At 41.2% G+C, this 24,562-nt stretch overlaps 1 protein-coding gene across 4 annotated transcripts in view; it reads left to right on the forward strand.

Annotated features, from left to right (window-relative positions):
- MOGAT1 (monoacylglycerol O-acyltransferase 1) overlaps nt 1-24,562 on the forward strand; it is a 32,900-nt gene that overhangs the window by 5,247 nt on the left and 3,091 nt on the right. The window contains exons 2-6 of one of the 4 annotated variants that reach the window (XM_053215858.1): nt 7,924-8,102; nt 8,434-8,638; nt 13,356-13,530; nt 14,332-14,525; nt 16,296-17,691. In XM_053215858.1, coding sequence (XP_053071833.1) covers nt 7,924-8,102; nt 8,434-8,638; nt 13,356-13,530; nt 14,332-14,525; nt 16,296-16,306 — 764 coding nt within the window. In that variant the 3' untranslated portion in view covers nt 16,307-17,691. Of the gene's footprint in view, nt 1-6,239; nt 6,498-7,923; nt 8,103-8,433; nt 8,639-13,355; nt 13,531-14,331; nt 14,532-16,295; nt 17,692-24,562 lie in introns of those variants that run through there. The other 3 variants (XM_053215859.1, XM_015073289.3, XM_027049504.2) reach the window with 3 other exon arrangements.

The following is a 24,562-nucleotide window of genomic DNA, read 5'->3' on the forward strand; positions in this document are numbered from 1 at the left end:
TGGAGAGAATTGATATCTCAAAAGTATTGAGTCCTCCACTGTGTGATATTATTTATATCAGAAGTTTTTAAACTTTAGAGCGTATTTTTTGAATATTTATTTATTTTGAGAGGAAGAGAGAGAGAGAGTGAGAGAGCATGCGCGGAAGAGGGACAGAGAGAGAGAGAGAGAGAGAGAGAGAGAGAGGGAATCCCAAGCAGGCTCCTTGCTGTCAGCATGAAGCCTGACGTGGGGCTCAATCCAACAAACTGCAAGATCCTGACCTGAGCAGAAATCAAGAGTCAGACACTCAACCAACTGAGCCACCCAGGTGCTCCTAAACTTTAGAGCATATTTAAGATTCCCTTGGGCATTTTTGTTAAAATGCAGATTACTCAGAGACTTTGATTCTGTAGGTCTCAGGAAGGGCCATTAACTTTTTAAAACTTTGTATTTTGAGTTAATTCCAGAAATAATAATTCTAGAAAATAACAATTCTAGAAAGTTATAAAAATTCCAATATTCCTTTATCCCATTCCCCAATGTAACATTTTACCATGTTTTTTTCTTTCTCTGTCCCTATCTCTCTTTCTCCACACACACACACACACACACACACACACACACACACACACACATACACAGACACAGTTATTATTTTTTTTTTTAACTATTTAAGGGTAAGCTACAGATATGCTTTCTCTTTATCCTTGAGTCCTTTAGTGTACATTTTCCAAAACCAAAGACATTCTCTTACATAACCGCAGTACAATTATCCAAATGAGAAGAATTAACAGTGATGCAGTTCAGTGATCTAATCCATACATAGACCCTATTCACATTCCAGTAGCTGCCCCACAAATGTCCTTTATAGCAAAGGAACCCACATGTTGTATTTAGTTATGTCTCTCTTTTCTTACAGTTTTCAGTTTGTGGCTATACAAAGTAGTTCTGTTTATTTTGTCCTTTAGCTTGTAAACATTTCAGAAATATTAAGAACATGGGACTAATTGTACCTGGATCCTTGTAATTTATTTGCCTTTATTAAATGAAGAAGTAGGTCCAATAATGAATTTACTTAAAAAAAATTTTTTTAACGTTTATTCAGTTTTGAGAGGCAGAAACAGAGTGTGAGCTGGGGAGGGGCAGAGAGAGAGGGAGACACAGAATCCGAAGCAGGTTCCAGGCTCCGAGCTGTCAGCATGGGGCCCAACGCGGGGCTCGAACTCACGGACTGCGAGATCGTGACCTGAGCCAAAGTCGGCCGCTTAACCGACTGAGCCACCCAGGCGCCCCTGAATTTGCTTTTAAATAAGGAAAATGCAGTTTCCTCTCCATAAAACTTTGTAAAAGCATTGGGGAGCAGACCCACATTTGAGGAATACTGAGCTGCAAAATTCTGCAGAGGGGTCTGAGATTTGTTTTTTAGTATCACCCTAAGAAACTCTGGGGGGTAAGTGCTCTTAAAATAGGAATTTTAAAAATCAGAAGAATGTTATGCTTCCATTCTTATAATCAACAGATGACTCTGATTGTGTTTTGAAATACAATGCCTCGGGAACAGGAAAAGAAAAGAATGTGCCCGCTGGACTCTGAATTCCATTTTCGTTCCCCATCCTGGGTTACATGATTAAAATAAGTATAGAAACAAATTTCCATAGGGGAAAAATGAAAACTTCTTGGATACAAATAGGAAGGCTACATATAAAATTAAATATTTTCAATTATTTCTTAATATTGGTCACTATTAAAATCCAAGTAAACAAACCTCAATAGTTTTTGTAATATTTTTCTGATGCTGTTTGCTCATGGAAATTTAATAGAATCATGTTCAAGATGAGACTATTGTTACTTAAGTAGATTTGTTCTTCAGTTTTGTGTAGTTTTTTTTTCTTTTCTTTCTGGTGTAGCCGTTTTATTTCTTTTTGTTTTTAACTTTTTTTCATTTTTGAAAGAGACAGAGCACAAGCAGGGGTGGGGCGGAGAGAGAGGGCGGGACACAGAATCTGAAGCAGGCCCCAGGCTCTGAGCTGTCAGCACAGAGCCTGACGTGGGGCTCGAACTCACAGACCGCGAAATCATGACCTGAGCTGAAGTCGGATGCTCAACCGACTGAGCCACCCAGGCGCCCCTATATTTCTTTTTTTTTTTTTAAATAATCTTTTGGGGCGCCTGGGTGGCTCAGTTGGTTCAGGGTCCGACTCTTGATTTCAGCTCAGGTCATGATCCCAGGGTTGTGGGATCGAGTCCCATGTTGGGCTCCGTGCCGAGCATGGAGCCTGTTTGAGATTCTCTGTTAATATTTTGGCATATTTTCTCTTGCTGTTTACCTTTTTTAGATTTATTTTTACTGAAGTAATATATGCGCTGGAGAACAAATCAACTAGCATTTTGGATTGAGCCCTGTGACATTGGTGTTTCCGAAGGTCCCAAGCGGTCAGTGGTGGCTAATAGCATTTGTTGAGTGTTTCCTATACACCATCACTATTCTTTATGCTTTTCGTGGTATCTGTATGTTTCATTAACCAGTTATTTTTCCATGTTACAAATATTACTTTCTTAAATGTTGAAAAACTGATAAAGTTAAACCTAGAATGTGAAGGAATTTATGTACGTCAGGTCTTTGAAGAAGTGCCTATAGACAAAGCACGTTTTTAGGATTCACTGATTTATCAAATTCGGCTACCACTGTTGGAGCATTGGCCCTGGATGAGACATTGTACAGTGCCCTTGTTCAGCACCATTTCACTGATGGAGGCACAGGTGAGCCCACTGGAGTCAGAAATGTGGGGACAGGGGTAGCAGAGGAAGATCATTGCTAAATGCTGCAGAGAAGGCAGCCTTTTGTAACATTGATATTTTCTAAACAGCCTCCGGTAATTATCTTCTAGAATGTCCCAAAGTCTGGAATTGCCTAATTATGTTCTTACGATTGGAGTCAGGTTCAGCATTTTTGGCAAAAAGCCGGCAAAGGTGATGGGGTGTATTTCCCATCAAATCCCATCAAGAGGCATCATGTCATTTTGTCCCTTTATCGGTGATGCTGAATTTAATGACCACACCACACATTTTGACTGAGTCTTATTTGTTTCTGATGTTTAGCCCTCTTAAAGCGGGTAGGACATTGCAGCCCTCTTCACGGGAGCCAAAAGGTGGAAACAACCCAGATGTTGAATGATGAATGTTTTCTTTTTCTTTTTCTTTTACATTTACTACAAATGAGATTTTGTTTTCATTTAGACTGCAATGTACCATTGTATCTGGTATACCTATCTTGATTTCGTTTCTTTTCTTTCCTTTTTTTTAGGAAGTGAAAATATTTATTTATTTTTTAAAAATTTACATCCAAGTTAGTTAGTGTACCGTGCAGTAATGATTTCAGGAGTAGAATCCAGTGATGTGGCCCCTACATATAACACCCAGTGTTCATCCCAACAAGTGTCTTCCTTGATGCTCCTTGCCCATTTAGCCCATCCCCCGACCCACAGCCCCTTCAGCAACCCTTAGTTTGTTCTCTAAGAGTCTCTTATGTTTTGTCCCCCTCCCTGTTTTTATATTATTTTTGCTTCCCTTCCCTTATGTTCATCTGTTTTCTCTCTTAAAGTCCTTATATGAGCGAAGTTATATGATATTTGTCTTTCTCTAATTTCCCTTAGCATAATACCCTCCAGTTCCATTCATGTAGTTGCACATGGCAAGATTTCATTCTTTTTGATTGCAGAGTAATACTCCACTGTATATATATACCACATGTTCTTTATCCATTCATCCATTGATGGCCATTGGGCTCTTTCCATACTTTGGTTATTGTCGATAGTGTTGCTATAATAAATGTTGGACTGCATGTGCTCCTTTGAAACAGCACACCTGTATTCCTTGGATAAATGCCTAGTAGTACAATTGCTGGGTCGTAGGGTAGTTCTATTTTTAACTTTTTGAGGAACCTCCATACTGTTTTCCATAGTGGCTGTACCAGTTTGCATTCCCACCAACAGTGCCAAAGGGTTCCTCTTTCTCTGCATCCTCGCCAACATCTGTTGTCTGAGTTGTTAATTTTAGCCCTTGAATGATGAATGTTGAACAGATGAATGGATAAACGAATTATGATATATCCCTATATATGGGAATATTATTCAGTCCTAAAAAGGAATGAAGTCCTGATACATGTTTCAGGATGGACGAGCCTCAAAACTTGATGTTAAGTGAAAGTCTACAGAAGGCTACATATTGGATCATTCCATTTTTATGAAATATCCTGAGTAGGTAAATCCACAGAAATAGAATGTACATTGGTGGTTGCCAGGGGCAGAGGAGAAGGAAATGGGGAATAACTGCCTAATGGGTTCAGGGTTTTATTTTCGGATGATCTAAGTATTTTGCAACTCGGTGGAATTGGTAGTTGCACAACATCGTGAATGTGCTAAGTGTCCCTGGATTAATTTCCTTAAAGTGGTTGATTTATATTAATGTGAATTTCACCTCAGGAAAAAAAGTGAAGGGGGGGAAGCTTCTTAATGATGTAGAGGAAGTAGAATCTATGGGAATGAAATCATAAAAGAGTACGAACGACAGAGGCTGGCTTGTACAGCCTGCACCCCAGTCAAAGCAACTGAAGTTCAGGCCTCCCGTGCAACTTGGAATGTGGATCAAGGCAGTTTTAAGAGATATCAACCTCAGTTTTGAGAACTGCACCATGGGTTGGCGTAGACTTTTGTATCTTTTCTCTTTGACCTCCAATTCGGAAGAGTCATGTTACGTTGGATTGCTTAATAAGATAAAAATAGAAAATAGAGGTGATCCAGTCACCTAGTTTTCTTAGTGTTTTCTTCTTTCAGTCTAATTTAGGATCACGGGATTTAAAAAGCTATTTTGGTGCTGTTTGTGATACGAAATATTAAAGAATGTATGCCTTGTGTGGAGTGGGGGGGTTTAAATTAGGACAGCTCCTTTGGATCGTAAGCTCTCAAAGTATATCAAGTGACAAAGGCGTTTCTGCTCAGTAGTGTAGTGTTTTACTAATTGTCCTCTGGAAGTAAATTAAAATGTGGGGAAATGTGATGCCGGATTATGTGTATAGAGAAAATTTGTTAGAAGCCCACATTTTCAAAAAGAGAAGAATGGTTGATGTAGTATTGACATTCAATGGAACGTTCATCAGTTCTCAAAAATACCATTTATGAAGGTTTTAAGGCCACATTGGTGTTATAAAACAGCTAACGTGAGATAATCATAAACGATAAAATACAGAAATAAAAAAAATGTGATCAGCCATGTTTAGGAAACATAACCTGTTCATAGGAACAGAAAAGGCCACAAGGAAAAATTTGAACAGTACTTGTTGTGGAGTGACAGGAACATGAGCAATATTTTATCTGCTTTTATTTTTTGCGTTCTCCAAGCGTGTGATAGTGAACACAGTTACCATAACGATGGCTCCCATTGTCAAGTGCTTGCTCGGTGCCAGGCGCGGTGGCCTCTCTGCGTCTCCTTCCCCACGGTCCGTGGAGGCAGGTGCTGGTATCAGCCCATCTCACAGGTAAAGGAATTGAGGCTCAAGGAACTTCGCCTTGAGGCGAAAGAACTTCGCCCCCTGTTCGGCAGCTAGTTGGTGGCAGATTCCAACATAAGCAGTCAGATTCCAGATCTGTGTCTTAACCATCGTACGTGCAGAACATCTAGTGGCTGTTAAAGACATATGCAATATGTATTCAATTAGTGCGTATGTGGTTGGGTTAGTGAAACACTGAATTAATGGCCGGGGGATTTTATTTCTGGACCTGCTCGACTCCCTCTGTGGTTCAAATTGAGTCAGTATGCTTTTGGTCTCAGTCTCTCCATCATTATAGTAAGGAAAACAGAGCCTCCCATTTACCTGATTTTTTATGCCTATGAGCCTGCTTATCCGCTTGTAATAAGTACTTGTAAGTTTATGGTGCCATTGCCATAAGCTAAGAATAGTTTGGTTCTGTTAAAAAAGAAAAAAGTGGGTGGGTTTAAAAATTTAGGCAGATCCAGGTTCAAATCCTTTGGATCCTCAAAATCCCTGAGCCTCACTTTCCACAGCTGCAAACTGGGTACAGTAATGTGTACCTTGAGGGTTGTGAGGAGGAGAAAATGACACTGCCTGTGGGAGATGGTCACCCCTCATGAACTGTTCTCTCCCCTGTCTGTCTTAGCTCACCTGATCTACCATAGAGTACAGAGTAATGAGATCTACCTAAGTTTTCTTGTACACTTTTTTTTTTTTTACACATTTTAGTAAAATAAAGAGAAGATTAACCAACAGTGGTAAATTGTCAGCACTCAGACCTGGGTAGAGGCAAGCAGGTGAAGCAAGATGAAATGATCCTGGGAGGAGTGAGAGCAAAGGACACCCTTTGGCTGTGCCCCCAGAGTCATGGAAACTTCGCTGGCTGTTCCAAAATGCGACAAAACACCCCACGGAGGGTTAGAGGGCACATACTTCCTTAACTTTTCATGCACCTTTTCGTAAACAAACCTTACCCTGGAGAAAGCAGGTCAGTTCTCGTACTGGGGTCCATTTAGCGTAAATCTATGCTGGGATATGTATGGATTTATATATCTCCAGAAATATAAATACTTGTTCTGTTTTTAGCCAAAACAGACAAACAAACAAATTGTATCTAGCAAACTGTCATAGTTCAAGGTGCTGTTAATCCGATCATGATCGTTTGGGAACAAAACTGTAGCAAAGCTGATAGAGTAGACAGGAGTTTGGGGGACTCAAGTCGGCTCTAGAACAGAGAGTATAGCACATAACAGAAGAGAAAGAGGCAAGGACACTTCTTAAAGTAATGGTAATTGCTGGCATTTATTGTGTCGAGCTTTATGACTTTGTGCTCCTCTCTCCCTTTCTCATTAATGTATTTCTCTTTCTATAAATATTTTTTTAGTATGATAGCACGCACATAAAATGTCTGTCTTAGCTTAATGTATTACTTGAAGGCAAACGGTCTTGTCACTACTACTTAGGTCGAGTTTTGTCTGTCCTTGCTTCACATATTTTGAAGCTGTGTCATGAGGTGTGTAAACCATTTGGGTTTTGCTTTGTCGTTGTGAAATGTCACAAGTAGTGATAGGTAAAGGAAGATGTCAGGAGTTCCTCCTATACTACCTCTGACTCTCGCAACAGAGTTCCTGAAAACAGAGTTTGTCGCTGGAATGTTCTTTGTGGGCACATAAATAATGGCTGCTTAAGCAAGGTAGACATCTGTAGTAGGGAACTCTTCTGCATCCTTTCAGCCCTGATTCCTCCGTATATCGTGCCAGGGAGGTGGTGTAGACCATGGACTTTGAGAGTGGACTGTGAATTAATTAATTAATTAATTAATTTAATGTGTATTTTTTGAGCGCGAGAGAGACTGTGAGTGGGGAAGGGGCAGAGAGAGAGGGAGACACAGAAATCCGAAGCAGGCTCCAGGCTCTGAGCTGTCAGCACAGAGCCCGATGTGGGGCTTGAACTCACGGACCATGAGATCATGACCAGAGCTGAATCCAGGTGCTCAATCCACTGAGCCACTCAGGTGCCCCGAGAGTGGGCTATGAATTTAGATCAACCGCTTCCATTCTGTGGGACTTGGGCAATTCATTTAACCTCATCTGCTGTCTTGTTATATTACCTCACTTGAACTGAGGCTCAGGTTTTGTTTTTTGTTTTTGTCTTTTTAGAGAGAGAGTGCGTGTGAGCAGGGGAAAGGGGCAGAGCCTGATGTAGGGCTCGATCCCATGATTCTGGGATCATGACCTGAGCCGAAATCAAGGGTTGGATGCTCAACTGACTGAGCCATGTAGGCGCCCCTAAATGAGGCTCGGTTTAACACACTTTGTGTGTATTCAATCCCCCTGCCATGGGCCGATGGTGATATAGTACAGCGAGCAGATGCTAACTGACCCTGACTCCTGAGGTCTTTCCCTTTCTTACAGCACAGGTGTGCATTGGGATCATTGTGATACTGATCATACACAACTATTGGTTCCTCTATGTCCCTTATATGACATGGCTTTACTTTGACTGGCGTACCCCAGAGCAGGGGGGCAGGAGATCCAACTGGGTCAGAAGCTGGACCGTGTGGAGGTATTTTAAGGACTATTTTCCAATTCATGTGAGTAGAATTGTTTTGTGTAGTACTATTTTGAGTTGGGAGAAGAATGGAAATTTGTTTTTATCACACACAGTTTAAGCTTTTCCCTTTTCAGAGGGAGAAAGCCAGCAGATCAGCCCAGACTAAACGGGATCTAGAAGGCTGTGTGTGAGGGGCCCTGGGCTTAGGAAATAGTTTAAAAATTGGGAAACATCACTAACCCACAGAACTACATGAGTCATGTTCTCTATTTCCTTTTGACAGAGGAACTAATCATGAGGGGGTTTCTTTGTTTCTTATTGGAAACTGATCAGGGAACTTTTTTTTTTTTTAACCTCAATACATACTGTAGCTCATCAAAACTTGGGATTTGGATCCAAGTCACAACTACATATTTGGGTTTCATCCCCATGGAGTGCTCGTTGCTGGAGCCTTTGGAAATTTTTGTACGAATTATTCGGACTTCGAACAGCTATTTCCTGGATTCACTGCATATCTCCACGTGCTCCCATTTTGGTTCCGGTGTCCTCTCTTTCGAGAATATCTGATGAGTAGTGGTAAGTGAAGGCAGATCACTATTTCTACCATGTTCTAGGGAGGCAGGACCACACAGAATGTTCCCTCCCAAACACAGGTTTACAGTTTTGTAGTAAAACCCTTTGCTTTTTTCCCTTTCTGACACTTCACATGCTGCTTGGATGATTCTTGCCTCTGCCACTGGACTGAAAGTCCCAGGAAGACACAGACTGTGTCTTTTTTAACACACCTAGTGTCTAGCCTTGTGCCTGGGATATAGGAAAGTTCAATAGATGTTAATTCAATGAATAAATCGATGAGTGCATTTTGTGTATTGAAATGTGGAAGAAAGAATCTCGGGTCAAACAAGAGATAGACGGTGCCTTTGGAGAGGCACTTTAAATGTTTTTATAAACATTAGAGATGGAAAATGTGCTCCAATATGTCTTGAAGCAATGGCGGTATGTAAACTAAGCATACTTAATCTGCCTTTTTCTTCCCGGATTAAATATCATTTGGCTCAGAAATGAGTTCATTCTACTCTGCTACTCTGAACTAGCGGAAAAACTCTTTGATTAATGAAACCATAATTCTACCAATTCCAAGAATAAAATTTAACTAGGATGCTGGAGACACTATATTAATGTGCACAGAGGCTAAGCTTGTGTTTACAGCTCTCACTATAATTTGAGGGGTTCAGTTTGTTTGGTTTTCTGACTGGACCAGCTTATTGACTCCACATGAACTGCAGTAACTCACAAAGCGCTTTATGTTTATGGTCGCTGTGTAGGCTAACTTTATTGTCTTGCATTTCTTAGATATAAAGAAAAGCGGATAGTCTCTATGTGAACACTTATAATTTCAGGATCAGTAAGTGGCATATTCAGAGACAGAATTTTCCAGGGTCTTCCAGGTTTTCATTACTTCCTATTAATTTCTCAAATCTCTGTTGTCATTATATACCTGATAGGAAATCACTAAGCACCGGAGGATCAGGATCCCTGGCTGGGTTTTTGGGTTCTGTCTTCCGACCTTCACCCGCAAAGCCCTGGGCTCTCTGTTCAGTCTGGGCTGCCACTATATCTGGCCTCTAGAGGGCGCACCAAACCTCCAAACTACCATAGAGGCGCCAAAAAAAAAAAAAAAAATCCCATCTCTTCCCTGTTTTGGAGACACTGATTGGGTTCGTTTTATAAAAGGAAAAAAAATTAAAGGGAAATTTTTTGAATTGCAAAAAAAAAAAAAAAAGCACAGAAATGTATTTACAGTACACAGTTGTGGTTCCAAGCCACAAGTGCGTTTGAGTGGCATAACTGAGAGCAGGTGTGGCAATTCATAGCCCGAGAGATGTAGATACACCCCTCTCCGTGGCCATGACAGATACATATAATCAACCTGAGAGTCTTTCTCCAAGTAGTGCCCTCACACTCGCTGCCATTTACTCAAGCCAGCATGTGAGATTAAACTTGTCTGTTCACTCAGGCTTATGACGTTATGAGATCTTTTCCTTTTTCCTATGACCTGAGATCTCCTAAAGGCTAAATAAAAATATCCACACTTGAAGCTCTAGGGTGTCCTTGTCTTAGAGTTTAGAGAGTTCTTGATTTTTCCTGGAACCGGCTTCCTAGGACAGCCCCTTCTACTCTGTGCCTGCCTTGGCGGCCATCCGTCTGGGCATGAGAGACAGACGGACATGTGTACTGAACCCCCGGTAATAAAGAACCAGTAGGGTTTCAGAGGTCCTTTGCTGACCAGTGCCTGTTTTGCTCTTACCCAATAGATTTCTGTTGCTGTAAGTCCCTGTAGGTCCCGCCTCCAAACCATTCCTCTTGGTCCATTTTCATGAGTCTGTACTCACCAGGTGTCAGGCGGGACACATTCTGTGTTTCAAGACTCCTGTTCCTTCCTGTGTACCGAGTAAGGCTGGGCAGGTAGCAGAGATCAGCTCACAACAGCCTTATATACTACACAGAGGAGGTCAGTAGGAAAAGCAGCCGATAGATTCACCGAGACTTATTGATTGCTGCGGGCTCGTTAAGGTAGCAAGCAATGTATATGTCATCATATCATCAGCCTCTAGCGCAGTGTCTGCCTTGTAGCAGGTGCTCAGTACGTGTTCTGATTGAAGGAATGACTGATGTGTCGACATGATTGCTAAGAAGGGGGAATATATATGGGAGGAGCCTATACTTTTGACTTGGGTGACAGAGTAGATGGTGGCCCCATTCCCCCTGAGAGGAAATGTTGCCAGAAGGACAACCTTGAGGAAGAATACAGCGCACTGGGTTTGGCAACATGGAACCCGAGGTGTCTTTGAGTTGTCAAGGTAGAAATGTCCACTGGGCCATTGGAAGTGTGGGTGTAGGGCCTCAGGAGGAAGATGTCCCAGGAGATAACATTTGGGAGAACTCAGCAATTGTAAGTGGTAGTTGAATCCATGTATGTAGATAACGTTAAAAGGTGTTAGAAACAAGGAAGGAGCCTGTCATAGATCAACCTGCTGTAACGAAATACCATAGACTGGGTGGCTGAAATAATAGACGTTTATTGTTCACTGTTCTGGAGGCTGGATGTCCAAGATCAAGGCACTGGCAGATCCAGTGTCTGGTGAGAGCCCCATTACTGGCTTGCACACAGCCAGCCATCTTGTTATGTCTTCACATAACATAACCCCTCTCTCTTCCTCTTTTGATAAGAACACCGATCTCATCTTGGGGCTGCATTCTCATGACCTCATTCTTTTATTCTTTCCAGAGGTCCTACTTCTTAATACCATTCTATTGGGGATTAGGGTTTATAGAAATTTTGGAGGGATACAAATATTCAGGTCTTAGAGCCCTAAGACATAGCAGCAGTTACAGAGATCCTGTAAAGGGAGCCTAGAAAGGGACACTGAGAAGTGCCCAGAGGAGAGTCGGTATCTGGAAATCTAAAAGGCCCGGAAGCTATGCCTCCAGTTTCCACTCAGGGCACATGGGGCACAATGGCCGTGCCTTGAACTCAGAGGAAGTTCAAATCCATTGAGGCTCAGGGTTCTTTGCCCTCTAACCCACCACTCTCTGCTTCTTCTCTCTTTGTCTCTTTTTTTAATCTTTATTGATTTATTTATTTTGAGAGAGAGAGCAAGCAAGCACAGGTGGGGGAGGGGCAGAGAGGGAGAGAGAAAGTCCCAAGCAGGCTCTATGCTCAGCACAGAGCCTGGTACGGGACTCCATCCAACAACCGTGAGATCACGATCTGAGCCGAAATCAAGAGTCGGACGCTTGCTTAACTGACTGAGCCACCCAGGCTCCTGCCTCTTCTCTTAGGAAAGTGGTTGGTCACTCAAAATCCTGCATTATTCTATATTCCCCCAGTAATAGGAGCTCACAGAAAAATAAGCATATAATTTTCCTTTGAGAGATGAGGTGTGTTGTGTCTTAATGAAACGTGTCCGACATATTCTTTTATGACCAAAAACAATGGATAAAGCCAAGAATGGGAGGAAACAATAAGACATTAAAAAGGAATTATCTCTGAAATACAGGTCATGAATGGCTTGTGTTTTCCTCTTTTTTCTTTTCCTGTAAGAGTTCATGATGTTTTCCTCCAAGAGGACATAGTACATTCAAAATCTGAAAAGGAATCTTTAAAGTTATTTTTATGTGGGAAAGCCTGGTACAAAGACCGAACAATTATATCACGGTCTTAAGTAAACAGTTTATCAAAGTCACACTAGGCATTTTGGAACCATGTAAAGATCTGGTTATTTGTTAAACGTCTGAACTTTTAAAACCATTTACAATATAAACGTAGGTTTGGGAAACAAGAATCCATGTAGAATATCTGACAACAGGCCCTTGTGTGTTCAGAAGATCTGTTGCAGCCTCTTGAAAAGGATATGCTTTTTGGTTCTGAGCCAGGATTCAGCAGGCTACTGATCAAGGCCACCAAATACAGCCATGCAGGTTGTGACTGAACAATTGCAAGGGGCCCTTTTACTTATAATGCAGTATGAATAGAGTCCATAGATACAATTGAGCAGTGCACAACCTATCCAAATAAGCGGTAGATTTAACAAGTGACATCTTAAAAAAATTTTTTTGATAAAATTTTAATGTTTATTTGTTTTTGAGAGACAGTGTGAGTGGGCGAGGGGCAGAGAGAGAGGGAGACACAGAATCCGAAGCAGGCTCCGGGCTCTGAGCTGTCAGCACAGAGCCCGACACGGGGCTTGAACCCACAAATGGTGAGATCATGACCTGAGCCGAATCGGACACCTAACTGACTGAGCCACCCAGGCATCCCAATAACAAGTGACATTTTTTTTAAAATTTTTTTTAACGTTTTATTTTATTTTTGAGACAGGGAGAGACAGAGCATGAACAGGGGAGGGTCAGAGAGAGGGAGACACAGAATCTGAAACAGGCTCCAGGCTCTGAGCTGTCAGCACAGAGCCCGGTGCGGGGCTCGAACCCACGGACCGCGAGATCATGACCTGAGCCGAAGTTGGCCGCTTAACCCACTGAGCCACCCAGGCGCCCCAACAAGTGACATTTTAAAGATGCAGCCCATCACCTGCCAAAATGTTAGATCTAATTAATGGAATACATTACCAAAGATCTGGCTGTGTCAAAATTATAAACTACAAGTTGTTCCATATGTAAGCAGGGTAGGGAATTTTGTTAAGTGTTCGCAGATGCCACAGAATATTATGATAAAAATGCTTTCATTTTTAAAACACAATAAGTACTTACCCTTTTTGTTTTATTCACTAAGGGCCAGTCTCAGTTTCTAAGAAGAGTGTGTCCCATGTGCTGAGCAAGGAGGGAGGTGGAAACATTTCAGTCATAGTTCTCGGGGGTGCAGAAGAATCGCTGGATGCCCATCCTGGAAAATTCACTCTGTTCATCCGCCAGCGGAAAGGATTTGTTAAAATTGCTTTGACCCATGGGTAAGTAGTTTCTCATTTCAGGTACCTGGGTCAGAGAAGTTAAGACATTATTTAAAAAAAAAAAAATTTTTTTAACGTTTATTAATTTTGGAGAAACAGACATGGTGTGAGTGGGGGAGGGGCAGAGAGAGAGAGAGGGTGACACAGAATCCAAAGCAGGCTCCAGCTCTGATCTGTCAGCGCAAAGCCCAACGTGGGGCTCGAACTCACGAACTGTGAGATCATGACCTGAGCTGAAGTCAGACGCTCAACCGGCTGAGCCACCCAGGCGCCCCTAGAAATTAAGACATTATTAAATGAACACAGAGAAATAAAGTATTGTTTCTTGTCCTTAAAGGCAGACCTCCTCTTAGTTGACCTGACACTAAAAGTAAATGTTGGTGTTCATGGGGAATGGAATACAACCTTCCCAGTAAGGTAGTTCAGTGTCATGGCATCCAGCACCTACACTCACCTTGCAAAGCAAAGCAAACAAAAAAGGTACAAAATTTTATATTCACAGTACAGATTTCCAGTCAAATGAACAAATGAACCATGGCCCAAACTATAGGTGGAAAAGAAGTTTCCTGGAGCTTTGATTGGCTCTCGAATAAACTTCCATAAATTGCTAGGCTGCTGAAGTCCCTTCTCAAACGATTTCAAGTATAAGTTTCATGGTGTGGAACATGAAATTAGCAGGATAGGGAGGCAGAGGAACATTGAAAAATTGTCAGAAATAGGTTGCAAAAGCCAGCTGGACAGAATAAAATACTTAAATCCCTTCCATTGAAAATCTGTACTCTTCCCCTTTGTTATTTGTAGCGCCTCCTTGGTCCCAGTGTTTTCTTTTGGAGAAAATGAGCTGTTTAAACAAGTTAACAACCCTGAAGGCTCATGGCTTCGAACCGTGCAAGAGAGGCTACAGAAGATCATGGGGTTTGCTTTGCCTCTTTTCCATGCCAGAGGGATTTTTCAATACAATTTTGGCCTGATGCCATATAGGAAACCGATCCACACTGTTGGTATGTACCTCAAGGACCAAACGCTTGTTAGAATAAGTAAAAGTATTACCTAACTTTGAGCCATGTTACTGTTATTGATTGTGGTGTTAGTGTGAGACAAGTGGCTTCAAGTAAGAACTTCCTAAAATAAGAATCCTATAGATGTTATTTGAGCTTTATTTATGATACATCTTTAGCTAAGAAATGACTATTTTTCACTTGGGAATTGAATACTTTCAAGAATACTGCTATTGAACTACAGGGAGAATCCAATTTAGACATAGAGTTTCTTCCTTTTTTCCTTTTTTTTTTTTTAATTTTTATTTATTTATTTTTAAGAGGGAGAGAGTGGGCAGGCTAGGGGCAGAGAGAGGGAGAGAGAGAATCCCAAGCAGGCTTTGTATTGTCAGTGCACAGCCCGATGCGGGGCTCAAACCTATGAACTGCAAGATCGTGACCTGAGCCGAAATCAGGAGCCGGACGCTTAACTGCCTGAGCCACCCAGGCTCCCCTAGACATAAAATTTCTAGTACTGTATATGAATCCGTTTCTCTGTTCGAGCAGATCGTAACGTAGCAGTCCTTTGATGAATGCATTACATCACAGTCTATTAATGTATGCAGATTTCTGTGTAATGAATATCTTCATCATATTCAGTTCACATAGGCATCAGTCTGTAGCAAAAACGATTTTGGGAGGCCACTCACTGTAGTTGTATGTATTCTAATATAGACTGATCTTATTTTTAAAAAGTTGTATATTGGGCAGACTTGAGATGGGGGAGGAGGGTGACAGACCATGTTGACAGAAGGACTGAGGAGCAGAGTAATTAGCTCTTCACATCAAAAGTGACCTGGACCGCCCAGCAGGAGAAAGGGCAGAGCCAGACCCTAGTAGCACAATTAACCAAACTGTATATACTTCATCTGAAACTGGAAGTAATAGTTTCACCAGAGACAGTCCATTAAATGCCATTCAAAATGTTTTTAGGTCTGTTTCCTTAGAACGGGATTTTATTGCTTTCAGTTTCTGAGAGCATTGCATTTCACGTGCAGTCACATGACACTATTTTTAACTGTGTATTTAACTCACATGGAATGTTAGCAGACTGTTGATTAGTTACTGTAATGGTAACACAGAGATAAGTTTGCCGTTGTGTTTTTCCAAGAGAAGCTGGTTACATTTCTTTGGCTATATATATAAATATATATAAATAGGTTGCAAAATATATATATATATAAATATATATTTTGCAACCTATATATATATATATTTTTTGCAACCTATATATATATATATATATAAATATATATATATAAATATATATATATGTGTATATATATATATATATATATATATATATATATATATATTTAAGCAGGTAATCAACATGTTTCAGAGCATGATTTTTCTATGTCCTGATACTGGTTTTGGTCCCTTATGTGCAAAGTACTATAGTTGGCATTTGGGGGGATATAAGGAAAATTGAAAGACATTATTTTTAGGAACTGAAGTTTAAGTGTAACTCATACACGCGTGAAATAGGTTGCCAATGTTGAAAGCCAAGTGTATTTTGTTGGATTAAATGATTACAGTTATCACCCAATGGGGTTATACTTTAGTTTTAAGTGGTTATCACTTGACACAGCCTAGTTTTAACTCTGCTGACAAATAATTATTTGGTCAGGGGTCAGATAGAAATGACCAGATCTGAATTCGTTGTTGAGACTAGCAAACAGAGCTCTGGTTTTTTGCTCATGCCTGTCTAATGTGCTTCTCTTTAACATTTAAAATAAGGGAAACTTGCTTCAGTCCATCCTTTCTGCTTACCTCCCAAACAATTATATCGGAAATACCATGTCTTATCTCTGGCATCTTCAGTGTCCTGCCAGTATTTGAAACCTTTTAAAAAAGCAAGCTGAGAATATGAACATTTACATAACACCTCAGCCGCCACGAGATTGATTTTATCATCAGCCAGATGACTGAGGCCAGCCTGATTTGAGTGAACCAGACCCGCACAGACCATGTGCATTTAAGGACTTTTATTTGAAATAACCCAAGTAAGGATAGAATATGGACAATTCCTTAGACAAAAGCAGAGCTATGTATCAATCCAATGCAATGTGATATTGCAACAGAGACCTAAGTTGCTGTGTTCATTTCCGTTTTAAATTAATGCACTTCAAACCCAGAGTTGTTTCTTTGCTGACTCCCTGACAGAGCCCAGGCAGGTCAGGTAGCATCCAGACCAGCAACTTATTTTGTGTTCTCTCTGCTCCCCTTCTACTTAATTAAGAGTTTATATTTTAAAAAATAAAATAAATGGGGCACCTGGGTGGCTCAGTTGGTTAAGCATTTGACTTTGGCTCAGGTCGTGATCTCACCATTCGTGGGTTCAAGCCCCACATCAGGCTCTGTGCTGGCAGCTCAGAGCCTGGAGCCTGCTTCGGATTCTGTGTCTCCCTCTCTCTCTGCCCCTGTCCCGCTCATGTGCGCTCTCTCTCCCTCTCAAAAATAAACAAACATTTAAAAAAAAAGTGATTAAAATAAAAGAGTTTGTGAACTTAACTCTACCTCGCATCATAAAGACTCAGTAGATATTAGTTCAGTTGATCCTCAATCATCACTTCATCTTTAATTCTCTCACTGACAGCTGTCTGGAGATGCTCAGATTATCCATCCTACACATGTTCAAACATCTGTGGGACTTCACTTCCTCATCGACGTTAGAGCATTCATTTCAGCGTTAACGATTCTCTAATACTAGCGAGAATTACTAACACTGCAAGGCTGTGTCTGTTAATATCCTACTAATTAAATGCTTTTAGAAGAAATATGTTCTCATTAAACCCAAAGTGCCATCATCAGGTCACAGTTACCCTCCGTGTATTTCTTACACCAAACCTTGCTAAACCACCAGGTTTCTCTGTGTCCTCCATCAAAACCCTCTTTCCTCTTTGCTGAGGGTCATTCAATGCTTGCGAAAGGGAAGTTGGTGGTGGAATGAGTGAAATAGGTGATGAGGATTAAGGAGTTTACTTGCTGCGATGAGCACCGGGTGATATATCGAAGTGTTGAATCACTATATTGTACACCCGAAACTAATATTACACTGTAGGTTAACTAATATTACAGTGTAGGTTACACAGGACTAGAATTAAAATGAAAAAAGTAATATAAGAAGCTACCATATATTTCCTTTATACATTTCAAAAATAGTATACAATTTACGTATTTTATGTTGTTGGTTTATCAAAATACAATAAAGTGTTCACAAAATCGTGATTCGTTACATAAATAATGGAGAGAAACTGATTTAACTATCGCGTGCATCATAATAATCAGGAGGGATAATTGAAAGAAGTTTAGACTCTAAGAACAATGTGTCAAGGAGTGCAGTTCCTGGGAATTGTTTCTTTCCACAGTATAGAGCTCCAGGAGGCCCGCCGGGATTTTGTCTCACTGTTCCCTGCTGTATTCCCAGGGCCCACAGAGTAGGAGCTCAAGACCCATTTGTAAACAAATCATTCTTCAGTTATGCTTGTCTGATGATACTTCTTAAGTTTTTAAATACCTAACACGTAGACGTTAAAAATTTTAAGGCAGGCTACTATTAAATTCACGCTGTAGAGCCCATGCGCGTAGTATGATGGGAAGTTGCATGTTTGGGCAAGAAAGCAAGAGACAAGGGAGGCTTGCCATTTAAAGGGGGAAATTTCATGTACCGTTGTATGTGTTGATTTTAATTTCTGTAAGTTTATGTTGAAAAATTTCAAAGGTTCAGAAAAGTTTCATGAGTAGTAAAATGAACTCCTGTGTGCCTTTCTCCCACACTTGTAACATTTTGCTACAGTGTTTCTCTCTCTAGTGGTCTAATACAGCACTGAACTTTCTGATAGGAGCTGAAATCATGACATCTGCTTCTATGTGTCTCTTAAGAGCAAGATGATTCTCTTCTCTGATGTCAGTGCAATTTAGGAAATTGAACGTTGCTCAAGGACCGTTAACCAGTGTACAGCCTATATTTCAAATTTCACCAATGGCCACAATCGTTGCCTTGTTAGCTGTGCTTTTTGGGGAATGGGGTGGGTCACGTGTCTTTTCCCCCAAACAGAATCATACGTCGCATTGAATTTTCGCATCTCTTTAGCCTGCTTTAGGCTGGGATCATTTTTCAACTTGCCTTTGTCTTTATGACAGGAGCGATTTGGAGGAGTATAGGCCAGTGGTTTCTAGAATGTTCCTCACTGTGGGTTGGTATGGTCCATCGTGGTTATATTCCAGTTACGCGTCTGTGGCAAGAATTCCACAGGAATGCTGGTGCGTCTTCCTCAGGACCTTGTGTATCAGGAAGCTGTTGATGTCAGTTTGTCCCACTGTTGGTGATACTCACTTTGATCACTTGAGTGGGGTGTTTGCCAGGTTTCTCTACCATAAAGATAAATTACAGAGATTTGTCTACAGAAACCTTTATATGTTTACATATGTAAATATATCATGTATCTTAGATTTATATTTACAAATATAAAGACTTTTTCCTTTTCATTAACAAGTAACCTGGGGATAGTGTTACTTAGATACTGTAATTGTTCTGTTCATCAGACTTTACTCGGTGGCTTTCCTATCCATTGATAATTCTTGCCTGAATCGATTATTGCAATCATGATTGCAAACTGGTGGTTTTCCAGCTCTAGCATTCCTTCTATATTAATTAGTTGGCATTTACCATAAGGAAAAGTCCTCCTTCCTCCCAGTGTTAGATTATTTGAATTCTGGATACCCAGAGAGGCTTATCAGCTGTGTTTGCATGGGACATGGGAAAGGCTCCCTTCCCATCTTGTCCAGCCCCATAACTTCCCCTGACTTTCTGGTTCTATTAATTCCTCAGCCTAAATTTTATTATGGATGTGATAGAAGTGTTTGTTTCACTTTTTAAAAATTAATTAATTTTTAAATTTGCATCCAGGTTAGTATATAGTGCAACAATGATTTCAGGAGTACATTCCTTAATGCCCCTTACCCATTTAGCCCATCCCTCCTCCCACAACCCTTTCAGCAACCCTCTGTTTGTTCTCTATATTTAAGAGTCTCTTATGTTTTGTCCCCCCTCCCCCGGTTTTAAATTATTTTTGCTTCCCTTCCCTTATGTTCATCTGCTTAGTATCTTCAAGTCCTCATATGAGGACTTTGAAGTCATATGATATTTGTCTCTCTCTTACTCATTTCGCTTAGCATAATACCCTCCAGTTCCATCCACAGTTGCAAAAGGCAGGATTTCATTCTTTTTGATTGCCGAGTAATACTCCATTGTGTGTGTGTGTGTGTGTGTGTGTGTGTGTGTGTGTGTGTGTACACACCACATCTTCTTTATCCATTCATCCGTCGATGGACATTTGGGCTCTTTTCATACTTTGGCTATTGTCGTTTGCGCTGCTATAAACATTGGGGTGCATGTGCCCCTTTGAAACAGCACACCTGTATCCCTTGGATAAATACCTAGCAGAGTGCAATTGCTGGGTCATAGTGTAGTTCTATTTTTAATTTTTTGAGGAGCCTCCATAATGTTTTCCAGAGTGGCTGCACCAGCTTGCATTCCCACCAACAATGCAAAAGAGATCCTCTTTCTCCACATCCTCGCCAACGTCTGTTGTTGCCTGAGTTGTTAATGTTAGCCATTCTGACAGGTGTGAGGTGGTATCTCACTGTGGTTTTGATTTGATTTCTATTTCCCTGGTGATGAGTGATGTTGAGCATGTTTTCGTGTGTCTATTCACATCTGGATGTCTTCTTTGGAGACGTGCCTATTCGTGTCTTTTGCCCATTTCTTCACTGGATTGTTTGTTTTATGGGTGTTGTGTTTGATAAGTTCTTTATAGATTTTGAATACTAACCCTTTACCTGATACGTCATTTGCAAATATCTTCTCCTATTCTGTCGGTTGCCTTTTAGTTTTGCTGATTGTTTCCTTAGCTGTGCAGAAGCTTTTTATTTTGATGAGGTCCCAGTACTTCATTTTTGCTTGCTTCCCTTGCCTCCAGAGATGATTTGAGTGAAAAGTTGCTGTGGCTGAGGTCAAAGGGGTTTTTACCTGCTTTCTCCTCTAGGATTTTGATGGCTTCTTGTTTTACGTTTGGGTCTTTCATCCATTTTGAGTTTATTTTTGTGTATGATGTAAGAAAGTGGTCGGGTTCATTTTTCTGCATGTCACTGTCCAGTTTTCCCAGCACCACTTGCTGAAGAGAGTGTCTTTATTCCATTGGATATTCTTTCCTGCTTTGTCAAAGATTAGTTGGCCATACGTTCGTGGGTCCATTTCTGGGTTTTCTATTCTGTTCCATTGATCTGAGTGTCTGTTTTGGTACCAGTACCATACTGTCTTGGTGATTACAGCTTTGTAATACAGCTTGAAGTCTGGGATTGTGATGCCTCCAGCTTCAGTTTTCTTTTTCAAGATCGCTTTGGCTATTCGGGGTCTTTCCTGGTTCCATACAAATTTTAGGATTGTTTGTTCTAGCTCTTTGGAGAATGCTGGTGCTATTTTGATAGGGATTGCTGTATCACTTTTATATTTACGGCAAAATGAAAAAAATATAATCACTGCCATTAAGAAATTGCTTCTTTCCATTGTGGGCCCAACGTGATGGCAAGCCCCAGCCACACAAAGAAATCAAAATGGACATTAAGAAGCCATTTGTCGTGCCTCAGCCACATGTACAGAAGCAAGTGATACGGTCTTGGGGTCTGATTCAGAGGGACTTAGGTGGTTTCATTTGTCTTCCCTGAGCCTCAGATTTTACAACTCTAAAGAGGAAACTGTTACAATTGTCCTGTCTCCTCCAAGGGTTATTCTGTGGATCAGATGACATTGTATGTGAGAAAGCACTTTGTGCACCCCCAGAATAGGGGAGTACGGACTGATGTACAGCCCGGAGGGCTTCCTGACCAGACTGTTGAGTGCTGTTAAACATGTTTCCATCTCTCTTTGTAAGTGTCCTTGCTGAAGTGTTCGTTGAAATCAAATCATGAGGAAATTGACAAATTCAGATTGTGGGACATTCAGATTGTGTTAAACAACTGGCCTAGACTCTTCAAACATATTAATTTCCTGAAAGACCAAAAAGAGAGAGTACTCAAAGACACAGCAGCTGTCATGGATGGTTGTGGGGGGTAGGGGGTGGCAATCAGCTGTAAGGATATCATGGAGACAGTTCATCAAGTTTGAATGTGAACTAAGTACAAAATAATTGTGTAGAGGTTAGATGTCTTGGGTATGAGAATGGTGTATTTAAAAAGGACAGCGTTCTTGGGGCGCCTGGGTGGCCCAGTCAGTTAAGCGTCCGACTTCGGCCCAGGTCATCGTCTCACGGTTCGTGAGTTCGAGCTCCACGTCAGGCTCTGTGCTGACAGCTCGGAGACTGGAGTCTGCTTCGGATTCTGTGTCTCTTCTCTCTCTCTGCCCCTCCCTAGCTCACGCTTGCTCTCTGTGTCAAAAATAAATAAACTTAAAAAAAATAAGTAAATAAAATAAAATAAAATAAAATAAAATAAAATAAAATAAAAAGGACAGTGTTCTTGAGGCGCCTGGGTGGTTCAGTCTGTGAAGCGTCTAGCTCTTGATTTCAGCTCAGGTTATGATCTCACGGTTTGTGGGATCGAGCCCTGCATCAGGCTGTGTGCTGACAGCACAGAGCCTTTTTGGGATTCTCTGTCTCCCTCTTTCTTTCTGCCCCTCCCACTCACTCTGTCTCTCTCTCTCTCAAAAATAAATAATAAACATTAAAAAAGAAGGCCAGTGTTGTTGTACTTAAGAACCACATGCCAAAATGTTTAGGGATGATAATACAATCGAACCATTGATGTCTACAACTTACTTTCAAATGGGTCTACAAAAATAAAAATAATACACATGTATATCTGCGCGTGCACACGTGGGTACCCGCGCTTGTGCACAAAATGTTCAAAGCTGATGAGTCTAGAAGAGTACTCAGGTGCTTATTGTATCATTCTTGCTATAGATGGGGAAAGGAATGTACTTTAATAAAATAAAACTGGTTTGAACCCACTTGACAAAAGTAGTGGATTATGTTTCATGTCTGATTATATCCTGATGAGGAAAAAAAAAAAAAAAGCACGATAAGGGATTCTCTGAAATACAAAGAAAGGAAGGGGAGCCTAATTTAAATTTAAATGTCAAGTAGGGGTTTAAAGAGATAATGTTAAGGGGATTAGTGTGGTGCCCAGTGTAACACAGTAAGTGTTTAATGAATGTTCTTGAGTGTGTGTGTGTGTGTGTGTGTGTGTGTATGGAAGCACACACACACACACACACACGCATGCTCTTTCCTCACGTCAGGCATATTATTTGAGCCTCCACCATAAGCCAGAGTTTCAATAAACCCAGGTTTCGTGGGCACCCACATGTTGACCCTTTCCAACCCCCTCTGCCAACAGCCTAGCCTTTCTCTAGGGTCCAGCTGTGTAGCAGCCCGAGAAAGAGCAATTCCTGTGTGAGATCAGTCGAGAGATCAACTCTGTGGAATTTTCAGAATTAAAGAAAAACAGCAAAGATTTCTTGTTGCCAAAGACCTACTCTTGGTCTCAGTGAGAAGAAAATAATGCCCATTTCCAAACTCCTCTCCAGCTGCCTATGCAACGGCTCATGAAGCTGCTCATTCCCCATCTGAGGTCAATACGACACAACACCATAGAAACGAGGCAAGGCTGCTTGCTGTGTGAGGCCGTGAGCGCGTAGCTCAGCTCGAATTGCTGGATGGGACTGGGAAATGGAACACACGAGCGGCCAGCTCTAAAAAGCACCAGAACGTGAACAGGAGCTATGATTCCCAACTCTACCACCAGGAGAGATGTTGGCTGATTTTTTCCAGGGCAAGGAGTTTCATGTCTGAGAGCAGCCATTTTTTTCCCCTTTGTGTTGTCAAAAGAGAGTAACAGGGCAGTTTGCAGCTCACATAGGCTTAGCTTTGTTTTCTTCCTCTGAGTGATAAAAATCTCCTTTTTTGTGGAGACCGAGGATTCTGGTCTTCCAGGGCTCTGGGGACTCTTCTCAGATTTGCATGTTTTTGCTTTGTCACCTCTGTCTTTACCCCTCAAGAAGTAATTGAGAGGGGGCACCTGGTGGCTCAATCAGTTGAACGTCCGACTTCAGTTCAGGTCATGATCTCGCAGTCCGCAAGTTCGAGCCCCACGTTGGGCTCTGTGCTGACAGCTCAGAGCCTGGAGCGTGTTTCGGATTCTGTGTGTGTGTGTCTCTCTCTCTGACCCTCCCCCATTCATGCTCTGTCTCTCTCTGTCTCAAAAATAAATAAACGTTAAAAAAATTAAAAAAAGTAATTGAGAAAGATTTCTTGCTCCCCGGTCCAATTTTGGTAATGAGGGACAGGGGCACCAGCTTTATATTTTTAATTCCTGTTTTGTTGTTTTTTTTTTAAATATAGTTTTGAAATTTCCAGTACCTCAGTTTCCCTACACATAAACAAGAGAAAGGCAAGGAGGAAGCTGTCCATCTCACACTTTAAAGGGGAAAGTCTTATGATGAATTTAATATCTATGGGCATGTTTGAGCTTTCTGGAAGAGCCACCTGAAATATACAAACAACCATGAATAAGAAAAGAACAGGATTGAAGTTATCTGTAGGAAAACTCGTAGGAAATAAGACTTGATTAATAATTCAGAATCCATGGGTCTTTTTTTTAATGTTTGTTTATTTTTGAGAGAGAGTGGGGGAGGGGCAAAAAGAGAAGGAGAGAGAGAGTCCCAAGCAGGCTCTATGCTGTCAGTGCGGACCCTGACACGGGGCTCGATCTTACAAAGATGAGATCATGACCTGAGCCAAAATCTAGAGTCAGATGCTCAATCGACTGAGCCACCCAGGTGCCCAGAATTCATGAATTAAAAAAAAATTTTTTTTATAAACTTTTTTTAAACATTTTTATCCATTTTTGGAGACAGAGACAGGCTGTGAGCGGGGGAGGGGCAGAGAGAGAGAGAGGGAGACACAGAATCTGAAGCAGGCTCCGGGCTCCGAGCT

The sequence above is a fragment of the Acinonyx jubatus genome, chromosome C1 (assembly GCF_027475565.1).
Source record: "Acinonyx jubatus isolate Ajub_Pintada_27869175 chromosome C1, VMU_Ajub_asm_v1.0, whole genome shotgun sequence".
In the NCBI taxonomy this organism is placed as follows: Eukaryota; Metazoa; Chordata; class Mammalia; order Carnivora; family Felidae; genus Acinonyx; species Acinonyx jubatus.